The 12,686-nt window shown below is 40.9% G+C and overlaps 2 protein-coding genes across 2 annotated transcripts in view; both read right to left on the bottom strand.

Moving 5' to 3' along the window:
- The window catches only part of taf4b (TAF4B RNA polymerase II, TATA box binding protein (TBP)-associated factor), a 43,900-nt gene extending 41,935 nt beyond the window's left edge, over positions 1-1,965 (bottom strand). The window contains exon 1 of the mRNA XM_042484211.1: positions 1,913-1,965. The gene's annotated coding sequence lies outside the window, so the exon portion shown is untranslated. The remainder of the gene's footprint in view (positions 1-1,912) is intronic.
- Positions 1,966-5,838: 3,873 nt separating this feature from the next.
- Positions 5,839-12,203, bottom strand: ddx10 (DEAD (Asp-Glu-Ala-Asp) box polypeptide 10). Its single transcript, XM_042483726.1, has 2 exons — positions 10,783-12,203; positions 5,839-7,517 (listed from the first exon to the last, which is right to left on the bottom strand). The coding sequence occupies exons 1-2, from the start codon at positions 12,127-12,129 to the stop codon at positions 6,327-6,329; spliced, it is 2,538 nt and encodes an 845-aa protein (XP_042339660.1). The 5' UTR covers positions 12,130-12,203; the 3' UTR covers positions 5,839-6,326.
- Positions 12,204-12,686: the final 483 nt, after the last annotated feature.

Raw genomic sequence — 12,686 nt, 5'->3', positions numbered from 1 at the left:
ATGTATATAGTTCCTTGTTGCAAAAAGACTTACTAATGTTTAAGGGATAGTTCAGTTATTTGGAAGTGAGGTTGCATGGGGTATTTGATAGTGTATCGCATACAGTAGATGTAAATCGGCACACTCCCTTGGAGCAATGTGTACTGCTGTGGAGGGGTCAGCAACAAAACATATTTTAGCCACCTAAAAAAAGACTAACCTAAATGAATCAATATCACTTTAAGTGTACACTATATTAAGTGTAGTTTCACTGCTTTAAATCTATGTCACACAGTGATTTCCAACGAGAAAATGGAGCCGTTGTAACAAGTGCTCTCTTCAAAGCCAGACTCCACTGAAAAAAATCAGTGACTAAATATCACTGAACACAGGAGCTGCTGTCCCACAACTGCCGCCATCAGTTAGTCTGTTTGTGTTAATGTGTGACTTTAGTGTCTAAACGTGTTAGTCTGGATTCAGCAAAGTCACACAATAACACAAACTAAAGAATTGATTGAAGCAGCAGTAGACCTGCAGCTCCCATTTCCGGTGAGCTAAAATGACTGTTTTTGATAAAAGATTCTGGTAGCTTTGACGAAAGCATAGATGGAGAGCTCCTGTTGGGAACTCAAGCCGTTAACGGCTTTCCCGTCAGTACGGGTTGTCTGGTATAAAGGTAAAATAGTGACAATATTCTCATTATTGCATTAACAAAGTGATATTGATTTTTTGGGAGGTGGGATTTTTATTAAACCACATTTTGTTGCTGACCCCCTTTTACAGCTGTACATTGTTTAGCTTCTGTGTTTGCTACTGTGGGTATGCCAACCGCCATCTACTGTATGTAATATACTGAATTGTGGATAAGTAACTCATACAACCTCACATCAACAAATCCAAACTATACCTTTAAGGCTACGGGTAAAATATGAATTTGGCTAACTAAGTTTAAAAAAAAAAAAAAAGATTTGTTATTTGTACTATTATATTTCCATGTGTGTTTCAGTGGTTATATATAAGTTATGTTTGCCAATTTAGCAACTCACTAGCATTACCATTGCTGGTGCACGAGGACTAGGTGAGTAACAAATAATTGAAATTTTCCTTACAAAATCCATATATGGTTGTTTTTGAATAAAATAAAATTGAATTAAATGGTTTACAAATGTTTGGGTGCATTGATCAAAGTTTAAACCTAATGTGCAAAATGTACATTTTGCAAAAAAGAGAGGGGTAGAAAAGGGAATAATAAAAATATATGAGATCAAAAATATATATATAAATATATATATATATATATATATATATATATATGTATATATATATATTATATATATATATATATATATATATATATATATATACATACATAAGATAAATAAAATATATAAATAACTTAAAATAGAATGATGTCCTCAAGTGAAAATAAGTGCTAAAGTTATTAAAACACACTAAAACACACTTTGGTTCATAATAAAACCATAAAGTGATAAGTGCTTTAAGTATCAAACCGTAAAAATACAGATGGTTTGGGTCGGTTTTAAATGGGGGCCACATATTGACCATAGATCTTTGGCTACAATCTATGATATTGACGGGAAACAGTCTTTGACACAACACCGGTCCGCACTCTGACACACACTGAACCGCGCTGTTGGAATGGACCGTTCGGTTACTCTGAACACCAAACTCTGGGAGTGAATGAGTGATTTAATAGTTCATTTAATTACAAAAAGAACGCTCTATTTCTTCTGGCAACAGCGCGTTGGATTAACCAACGCACCCAAAATAAACATTACCTAACTTTAGCTAACATTGCGTGATTCATTTCGATGCTACATTCTGACTGAAGTTTGGCGTCATTTCATCTAAGGCAGGCTAACACACTTTAGGCGAGTAATCTTTAAGTGAAAGTGCAAAGTTCGGAGCTCACCTGTGGTTTCAGAGGCAGCGAGCAGCCTAAACTCATCCGGGGCTGGTGCTGCGTTTGGGGCCACCGGAAAGATGGCGCACCGTAGGCTAATCAGACAGGGCTGAAAAACTCTGAAAAACTTTTTAAAAAATTAAATTATAATATCCGTAAGACGTGGCACGATGGATGTGAACTGAAAAAGGATAACGCTGACGTCACCTTTTTTTAAAAGGTGCATAGCCAACTTTGCTCGCAAATATTTTATACGCAGTTTCTGGCAGATTCTGTGGACTAGTATCACACACAGTAATATATTTTCACTTACTCTTTCTATAATAACATTGTCGGTCACAACTGTGGTTTTGGTCAAATGTAATGACAATTTGTTTGTTTCTAACCACATTTTTAATGTACTCATTTCTGCAGTGACCATCTCCAAAAGCTGCTGCAAGTTTTCCCCTTCCTCTCCAAAACAAACCCACCCGCTGATTAAAACTGGCAACAACAAAAAAAAAGCCCTGAAAAAAAGCAGTTTCACGTTACAGTATAAGTATTTTTCTGTAGCTCTCATAGCAGAGGGGTTGTTAACTATAGTGGCTGATGCAAAAACACAAATGTGCCAATTTAGAGCCTGTGATTGCCCTTTCTGAGTTACTTTAGAAACACCATGAGCAGCATGGTGGACCCACTCCCTATGGAAATATAAACAGCTCATTCCAAGGTAACAAAAGCACAAATGTTCTTACTTTAAGCTGATTACACACTAAAGAAAACATTAATTATTACATTATATTCCATTTCTGCCATATTCCATTTCTGCCTGCAAGTCAGAGGACAAAGCACCAAACCTCTTCACACAGTGAGCGATTTTTAGTTTGAAAACCCCTCTGGCAATTGACTTGCCATCATAAGGAATCAGTCAGGGCTGTTGCATGTTTATAAACTCAGTCAAAACTGCACACAGTGGATAAAGGCTGGGAAGAATAGATCATAAAATCATTTGATGCCACTCCTTGAACAGCAGGTAAAACTTCAAGAAAGTTTATGATGAAGAAAATAAATGGTTATAAGGAACAAGCATATTGGATTTTCTTTTCTTCCTTCTTTCCTTTTACTTCCATTTTATCTAAACATGCAGATTTCATAAAGCCAAGAATGATTTACAATAAAGGTGAGGGAAAAGGGGCCACCTACATTTTGATTTTGAACACATATTTTGAAGTAACAGTGAATTTCTGGCACAGAGCTTTTATTGTGTAGTGCCATTTCTGTTTATTCTTAATATGTTCTATTTCTTTGTGTGTAGTGTTTACATGTGGTGAAGAAAGACATTGAATATGTTGTCATTTATCTAATGTGTGGACCTTGAACTAATGACAAAAGAGAAATGTGGACCCTGTGGATGGACCAATTTGGGAACCACTGACCTTGAGTCACGTGGTAAGGATGTAATAATCTGCCCATTATTGATTTTTACTTATTTTTTGTCATTAGTTGTACCAGTTTGTGTCTACATCTGCTCTTGCTCATATATTGGACTCATTTTTGTAAATTGCTGACATGGGCCCCTGCAGCCACATTGCTCAGTTTATGTACACTTCACAGTTATATTTAGTTAACAAAGTTGAATTGACAAGTACGAGGACCTTTGCTATGTGAACTGAAAATCACATGCTGCTCCTCCTAAATCACATTTAATGTACTTTATAGAAAAAGTACAGGTGTTCACACTACTGTGTATAAACCATGGATATTTTCTACATTTATCACACAATCTGAACAATGATCTGACTGGTGAGTTCACATACTGTCTGTGTGTTCACATACCCACACTAACACACTACTTAGTATGTCAGAAAAAGAAAGCTTGGAGATTCAAATAATCATTTCCTGAGCTCAGGAGGTGGTGCAAAAAGGAGGAGGCATGCCAAGTAATTTTTTTAAGCACTGAGGATGGACTTATGTTTTTTATTGACTGGAACATTCAGGGTCAAACTCAATTTCAAACCATTCAACTGAGCACTGACATGAGAAATAATTCTTTAGTAGAAGAACTCAATATCAAAGTTGATCCCAAAATGGTGAGTGTTCTCTGATGCTAAACAAACAAAAAGACATTTAGATAATGTTCAGTTTTCAGTACAAGTCCCTCTCATGAAGCAGGTTAGCATGAGAGACACAGGAATTGTGAAAGGAGAGGAGAGAGAAAAAGAGGAGGACTACACATCCAAACAGCAGAAAACACTCAGCTACATGAAAGCTCAACTTGTGTGCCAAAAAAACATGAACTGTTGGTACTGTCTAACCCATTAATATCTGGGTCAACATCAGTTTTCCTGTGCTGTTTTCAGTTGCTTTTCATTATCATCTAAACCTCTAAAACCTAATTAATTGGTTTGATATCTTTTAAAAACATTGGAAAAAACAATCTGCAACTTGGCAAGAAATGTCACGGAAACCCCAAGAAATCAGTAAGGTAATTTAAAATTTAAAAATAAGTAATTTTCTTTTAATTAAAAAAAACTCTTTCTAATTTTTTGTCCATTTCTTCTTAAGTTGCTCTGTGCCCCCTTTCCATGTTTTTGGAAGACATTAGCCAAATTGCTCAGGTTTCAGAGCGTTAACTTACCTATTTATTGAAGCCTAATATGAAAGTGGAAACTGGGATCAGGGCAGTTTTCTTAAAAAAAGGCAACCTATGTGCGCTTGGTCATGTTTTTTATTTGTCGTGTGTAAAAGGATGAACACACACACTCTGGTCAGTGGTACCACACTAACCCACTGATGTACAGCTGGCCATAATGCTGCTCATTATGGTTTACACATTTACCAACATGCACTGGGTAAGATTCAGTAAAGACAGTGCAATGCTTTTGTCAAATTCACACTGTAATTACAAAACATTACTCCTGACTTGACTTAATGATGTTTCAGCATCACATGTAGAAATGAAAGAGGCACTTCACTCAATCAACCTGTAAAAACAGAGGGATAATGTCCTCTGTGCCTCTCGAGGAGCTCTGTCCAGTATGAGTAAAGAACTCTGATGACATCAGCAAGATTATTTCAGCTACACATGTTTCCATATCACTGATATCAGAGAGCCTGCACTGCAAACTGAGTGACAACAGAATTTGAAGCTAGTGGCATCTTTGGCTATTCAGTCACTGTGCAGTCCTGATGCAGCAGCACAACTTAAAGATGTTACCAAACTCTGATTGTTGCTTATTGATTGATATTTGTGTAGAAACATATATTTATGTAATAGACAAATAGAATTTAAAGAGATAGTTGACATTTTTTCACACACAGTTTATGACTGTCTGCACAGCCCCAGTGTGGAGAAGGAGGCTGGAGTCAGACATGGCTGCTAAGAAATCTAAGGCTGTGGATGGGTCAGCAACAAAACCTATTTCAGCCACCTAAAAAAAAATCACACCTTAAACAAATCTATATTGTTTTAAGTGCTCACTACATTTAGAATATTTTCACCACTTTACCTTGATGTCAGACAGTGATTTCCAACAAGTAAATGGAGTTGTTATAGCGCTCTCTTCAAAGCCAGACTGCACTGAGAAAAACAGTGAAACATTTCACATGACTGAACACAGGGGCTGCTGGTTAACCCCTGCCTCAGTCCATTAGTCAAGTTGTGTTATTATGTAACTCTGGCATTTGAAAGGGTTCATTCAGGTTCACCAATGTCACACAATAACACAAACCAGTAACTGATCGAAGCAGCAGCAGACCAGCAATAGATCAGCAGCTCCCATGTTCAGAGAGCTAAAATGACTTTGCCAATGGAGTCTGGTGGCTTTCACAGGAGCAAGATGTGGACCTGAAGCCATAAGCAGCTGCCCTGTCGAAATGGACTGTCTGACAGAAAAGTAAAGTGATAAAAATACTCTAAATAAAGTGCACACTCAAATTGATATTGATTATTTTAGGTGGGACTTTATTTGGTGGCTAAAAAACATTTTGCTGCTGACTCCACAGCAGTAGATTGCTTAGCTTCCATGTCTGACTCCAGCCTCCAAACAGGGAGTTTGCCAACTGCCATCTACTGGCCGTCATACACTATCCATAACTGCCTCATGTGACCCCTTCAAAAAATCAGCATTATCCCTTTAAAGTCAAGTTTTTAGAGGCTTTGATGAGGAGATGGTGCAGGCTGCAATAGATGAGTTGAAGGGTAATGACTCATACTGAGAGTCAGGATTTCTCCGCCTCTGATGCTTCAGTGTCCATCATTCTTTTATCTATCTGTCCCTTGGCAGTGCTCCAACTTTATGGATGTGAAAAACTAAAACATTGGAGTGCCCCTTTAACGCTCTTATGAGAGCACATTCAGAGCCAAAGTCTAGTGGACTTGTACATGTTCTCATTTAATGACTGACTTTGCTGTTACTTAAGTGTTCCTTTCTCCGTGTTTGCTCTAGCTCCGCCCTCCCAGCAGATGGAGGACCAGCTCCTCGTCCTCAGCCAGAGACAGCCCCGTGTCCAGGGCTGTGTGCTCCTCATCCTGATGCCTCGCTCTCTTCCTACTCCCTGTGGGGAGCTCTTCCTCTTCCTCACTACTGCTTTCACTGCTGTGCTGCCGTTTGGCTGACATTATCTGATCCTCCTCCCCCTCCCCCTCCCCCTCCTCCTCAGAGCGCACTTTGTCAGGATCTGGCAAGGTGCTGGGGTCAAACTCGTCGTCACTGTGATTGGCCAGGTAGGCCACCACCTCGTCCTCCTCGTCCTGGTCAGATTTGTATCCCACAGTCTTGCTGGCCTCCCTGCGGGCTGCCTTGGCCTTCAGCCTCTTCTCTCGGTGTTTGGCTTTCACTTTGCGGCTGTACTCCTGTTTGTCAAACTCCTGGTCCTCACGTTTCAGCCTCTCCCTGGCCTTCTCCACATTGATACCTGAGACCTCCTCCTCTTCCTCCAGTCCAGTGGTCACTGCCCGCTGGACTGGAGGCCACAGCTGCACAGTCTCTCCCTCCTCACTGAAAACCACTTTGGTGTTGACCTGGAAGTTTCTTTTGAGGGCCTTTTTGGCTTCTTTGAACTTTGAACTCTGTTTTTCCAGTTTCTTTTTGGCAGGGACCTCGGGGCCCTCATCATCCCCCGTCAGATTGAAGACATCCTTTCTTTTGACTGTCAGCAGCTCCAAGTCTCTGAGATCATCATCATCATCATCATCCTCGTCTTCTGCAGCCAGCAGTCGGGTCTTGGCCTGTCCCATCTCTCCTTCATCACCACCGTCCTCATCATCGCCTGAATCTTCTGAGTCTGACCTCTGACTTTCCTCATGATGAATGTTTCCTTTTAGCTGGGCCTTAAAGCTCCTCTGCTCCTTCTCTTCTTCAGAGTGCTCCTCCTCTCTCTGCGCTCTTCTCTCCGCTCTCTGGGCCTGAGCTTTGCTTAAGAAGCGCACTCTGGGAGCAACTGCCAGGCCCAGAGAGACAGCGTACTCCTGAATCTGCAGTTTAAAAACATCAAACACCTCTTTGTTCTTCATCAGGTAGATGGAGCGCAGATAGGAAACAAAACACCTCTGAGCTCGCTCCTTCTGCTCCTTCTCCTGGGCCAGGAAGGCCTCCAGCTTCTGCTCCACATGCTGCACTTTGTCTGGGTTCACCTGGAAGGAATCCCCAAACAAAATGAATGAATACAAATGCTGTCTACAGCTCTTCTGTTTTTGTAAGCAGAAGTGAAAGAAAGATGCAGACCATTAAATTTAGCACTAGTTATTTAGTACTAATACCACCCTGTGAAAATACTCTGATACAAAATTAAGTCCTGCACTGAAAATGTTACTTATGTAAAAGTAGGTAGGTACAATCAGGAAAATATACTTGGAGTAGTAAAGTACAAATACCTAATGCAGAAAAAAAACTTTTAATCTTTAATTTATAAAGAAAATAGAAAATAAAACACCAAAAATTATTTAACAAAAAAAAGAAAAACCATCCAAACCCCTAAAATTACACATATAAAAAAACCACGTAAAGAGCTCTAAAGTATTTTTTCAAAAGAGAAACACACCCAAGCCCCTCAAAATTATATGAAAAAGAAAGAAACACCCATAAAACTCTGAATTATTTGTTTTAAAAAAGGGAGGGAGAAAAACAACAACAAAAGATCAAAATGATACAAGGGTTGTTTTTTTTAATTGAAAAAAAAAAACTTTTATGTTTTTCTGTCAACTGAGATTTTGTTGCAAGTGTACTTGTATAAATTGTTTGGTAATTTAATTCATTATAAAACATTACATTTTATAATTCTTTTTTTGATGCAAAAATCTTAATTTGTAAAGTAACTAAAGCTTTTAGATACATGTAGTGAGGTAAAAAGTACAATATTTCCCTCTGCATTGAAGTGGTGTAAAAGTATAAAATGACATGAAAAGAAAATACTCAAGTAAAGTACAAGTACCTGCAATTTGTACTTAAGTAGAGTACTTGAGTAAATATATAGGGTATACACGGTGTACACACAGTCTTTTGGTCCACCAGCTGTGCTAGCAGCTGCTGCTGCTGGTTGTGAGGAGAGAGAGGTGTGGGAGCAGGAGAGGAGTCAGGAGTGGTGGAGTGGTGATGTGGAGTATTTCACAGAGGAACAGTTTCTGTGAACCCTCCAATGCCCAGAACTACACACCAACATCTCTGTCTGTGTCATGACATGTGCACACGCAGTCGCCGTCAGCAGCGCTGTGGTTGCGGCCCTCTACAGGTGCTCTAACACTAAAGAGTGAATGATCTGAGCCAGCACTGTGAGAGTATGACCCATGGATGGATGGGGAAAAACAAATGTGAATTCCTATATGACCGTTCTCACAGCGGTCGCATGTAGGGATGGGAATGGAGACCTGGTTACAAACTGACCAGTTCATTAGAAATGTACGCCTCCTTTAATCAGTGCACGCATGTTTCTCTGACAGTTGCTCATTGCAAAACTATGAAATCAACAACAAGGAGTGAAACAAACAGTCCAAAGTGTGGCTTTGTTTACAAAGAAACATGACAACAGTGCTGCTGAAATGGCTGTAAAATGAGTTTCAACTAAGGATGGAAACAGCAGCAACACGCGCACGCCTCTACATGAGTGCCACTTCTACACCAAGACCAGACCATCCATTACAGAGGCGAAACATCCTGGAAGAATAACATTAGCTCTTCTTTTATCTACTCTGTTTCTACACTGGAGCAGCTGTTTCTCAGAGGAAGAGTGGGTTGTCCTCTAGTCGAAACATCAGTGGTTCGATCCCCGGCTCCTCCAGTCAACATATTTAACTGAACCCCAAACTGCTGTTCCATCAGTATGTGTGAATGGTTAAAAACTGAACCATGTACTGGGTGAATGTGCATGAGAATGGGTGGTTGTGACTCGTAGGGTAAACACGCCTTGAGTGCATGTCCATTTACATGCAGAGATAATAAAGCAGTTGCTCTGACTCTAACTCTCACGAACAACCCTTTGTAAGTCTGCTTTACTCCATACAGGTCGACTGATCAGAAATCAATTGAATTGTGAATGTTTTTGTTTTTTGTTGTTTTTAACCTTTTTTTTCTTTTGTGTTGTATTTTTTATTTATTTTTTACATTTAGATTTTTTCTTGTGTGCTGTTCTTATATTTTTCTTTTGTTTGTGTTTTAAAAAATGTTCCTGCATTTGTATTTTAGTGATTTTAAGTGTAAAGCCCTTTGTAACTTTGGTTTTGATAAGTGCTATATAATTATCCACAATTCTCCACAATTCAACACAAATGAAAAGTTTATAGAAAATGTCAGAGATGCTCCAGTTGGGTCTGAAGGATCAGTATCAGACCCAATCAATACATTCATTCATTCATTGGGATCGGTTATTTTGAGCACACACCGTCCGGCCCTTTATGTGCTTCCACCATCACACAGGGGTGGTGAACTGAGGGCATGGTTTATGGCAGATATTCAGGCTTTATTAAGGATCTACGAGTTTCTTGAAAAGCGTGCCAAAAATCAAATATAGAATTATTATTGGAATGCTGCTACTCCAATAAACAGAAACTGCTTTTTTGGAACTGAAATTTCTGTTGTTCATTTTTAGTGAACTAGTTATACTATAATGCTGTAATATGCTGAATTGTGAATATTTTTTATTTGTCATAACTGGTAATGTTATAGTGTAGCTATAACACGACTTTGAAGTGGAATTGTGATTATCTTACTCATTTATTGAGTTCTATGCTTCAATGATGCCGCACTAAGTGGATTTGAGAGGAAATTCTGAAGACACATTTTTGTTTGTTTACTTTGACATTTTGTAAAAATAAGAAAAAAAGAACCCTTAAGCATGCAGACATTTCTTCTTGTATCCCATTGCAGAGCTATTAAATTGTCAAGCATATTCACTGGATTGAATTTAATAACTTTAAAATAGCTGAAGTGTGCATTGTGCAGTGTGATTATCCAGGTTGACACAGGTATCAGATCAGGACATGGTATCAGCAGATACTCAATATCAAATGACTCGGATCAGGATCAAGGGGAAAAAAACTTGACTGGGAAATCCCTGACACATTCCTAAATAAAATTATATCTCACTGACCTCTGTCTGTTTTTTTGTCAATTTGTTTGTACTGCAAGCACTAAAAATTTACATTTAAAAAGCAAATCTTCTTTTTTCCTATTTCCTAATGCATGCTGTGTAATCTTACAGTATTTATCTCCGTATGCACCTTATAACTGGAGCCCGGGATGTCTGAGTGTTGCAATGTGTCCTGTCCTGTCCTCCTGTTCTGTCCTCTCCTGTCCTCATGTTCTGTCCTCTCCTGTCCTCCTGTTCTGTCCTCTCCTGTCCTGTGCTTGAATACATTGTACGCTGCTCTCTGTGAACAGCGCTGCCATGGATGCATGCCATCTCACCTGGATCTTATTGATGGGAACCTTCTTCTCCTGCAGCTGGCTGACCATGCCCTTCTCTTCTGAGGGGAGCAGCAGCAGCAGGGCCTCCCCCCCCTCCTTGTATCTGGCGGTGCGGCCCACCCTGTGGATGTAGGTGTCTGCGTCCTCCGGACAGTCAAACTGCAAGACCCAGTGGACAGCTGGGAAGTCCAGGCCTCTGGCAGCAATGTCTGTGGCAAAGAGCACAGCGCTGTTCTTTCTGAGGAAGTCGTTGTAGACCTCCACCCTCTTCATCTGCTGCTGCTTGCCGTGCAGAGCCAGGACCGGCATGCCGGGTCTGAGGCGGCAGAAGACCCGGAATAGGTACTGCACCTCCTTGCAGCAAGCGAAGAAGACGATGATCTTCTTGTTGAGGTGGCTCCTGATGAAGGAGTAGAGCATGTTGACTTTGTGCTGGAGCTCACACACCACGTAGCTCTGCTCCAGCGTGGCCGGTGTGCTGAACTTGGCTTTCTCATGGACCCACACGTACTCTGGGTCTTTGAGGCTGAGCCGGGCCAGGTCTTTGACTGACTTGGTCTGCGTTGCGGAGAACAGCAGCGTCTGCCGGGACTTGGGGAGGTTCTCCACAATGGCGTTGAGTGTATCCGCAAAGCCCATGTCTAGGATGCGGTCCGCCTCGTCCAGGACCAGCATGTGCAGGTTGGAGGCGTGGAAGGTGGCGGTCTCGTCCATGTGCTGGAGCAGTCGGCCCGGGGTGCAGATGACGATGTTGGTCCGGTGGATCCTCTCTGACTCGCCCTTCAGCTCCTTGCCGCCGATGACGAGCCCCGCGGAGAACTCGTGGTTCTTGCCCACCTTGCGGAGGACCTCGAAGGTTTGGTAGGCCAGCTCTCTGGTGGGGGATATGATGAGGGCACCGAGGCCATCCATGGAGCTCCACTGCTGCCGGTAAAGGCACTCCAACACCGGAATGAGGAAGGCCAAAGTCTTCCCAGAGCCGGTCTTCGCTGCGCCGAGGACATCCTTACCGAGCAGTGCGAGGCCGATGGTCTGTCTCTGGATCTCCGTGGGCTGTCGGCACTGGGCCTCCTGCAAACCCAGCAGGGTCTTCTTTGAAATCGGGAAGTCGGAGAACTTAACCACCTCCATGGAGTTGATGTCGCTATACCTGCTGACCAGCCGCTGGATGTCCTCCCGCTCCACCTGCCACTCCGGCTTCTTCGGCGCCCTGTCCCGCTTCACCGCGGCTTTCGTCTTGTTGTACTTTTTCTTCCATTTCTCGAAGTTTTTAACGGGATCGGCGCCATCTTTCTTCTTAACCGTTTTACGCTTTTTGCCAAATGAGTTTGTGCCTTTTTTCTCCATAATTTGACAGAAACAGAGCGAGACAGGCCAGATTAACACACACACAAACACACACTACACCGTCTGCTAAACAGCGTGGAGAAGACAACGTCGCGTGTAGTATGACGTTATCATTATGCGATCCATTTAATGTTTTAGCCCTGAGATTGATCTGTTAGGCGACTGTTTAGATCACCTGAATCAAAACTACCACAAAACAGAGCACTTGGATTGTTCTGCTATCGACTATGTTTTTTTCTTTGATGATGATGATGATGATGATTGTGATTATGATTATTATTTATAATGAATTGGGACCTATTTTGATAGCTGTTTAATATTTTTGAAGGCTTTTTTATGCAAAAAGTCTGCTTCTTGCTTCTGGTATTTAAATACTTTGAGTTTACATCACACAATTAAAAAAAACAATTAACTTATTAATTCCACAAGGAAAAATGCATTAAACATCACTTCATATATAAAATACCAAACAGATGAGATGCACACAACTTTATAGAAAAGGTTAATTTGCAGCCCCTATCCTTAGTTAGACTTTTAGAATCAAAATAGGAAGTGTA

The sequence above is a fragment of the Plectropomus leopardus genome, chromosome 3, assembly GCF_008729295.1.
Source record: "Plectropomus leopardus isolate mb chromosome 3, YSFRI_Pleo_2.0, whole genome shotgun sequence".
NCBI classification, from domain to species: Eukaryota; Metazoa; Chordata; class Actinopteri; order Perciformes; family Serranidae; genus Plectropomus; species Plectropomus leopardus.
This window is presented reverse-complemented; position numbering and strand designations above follow the sequence as displayed.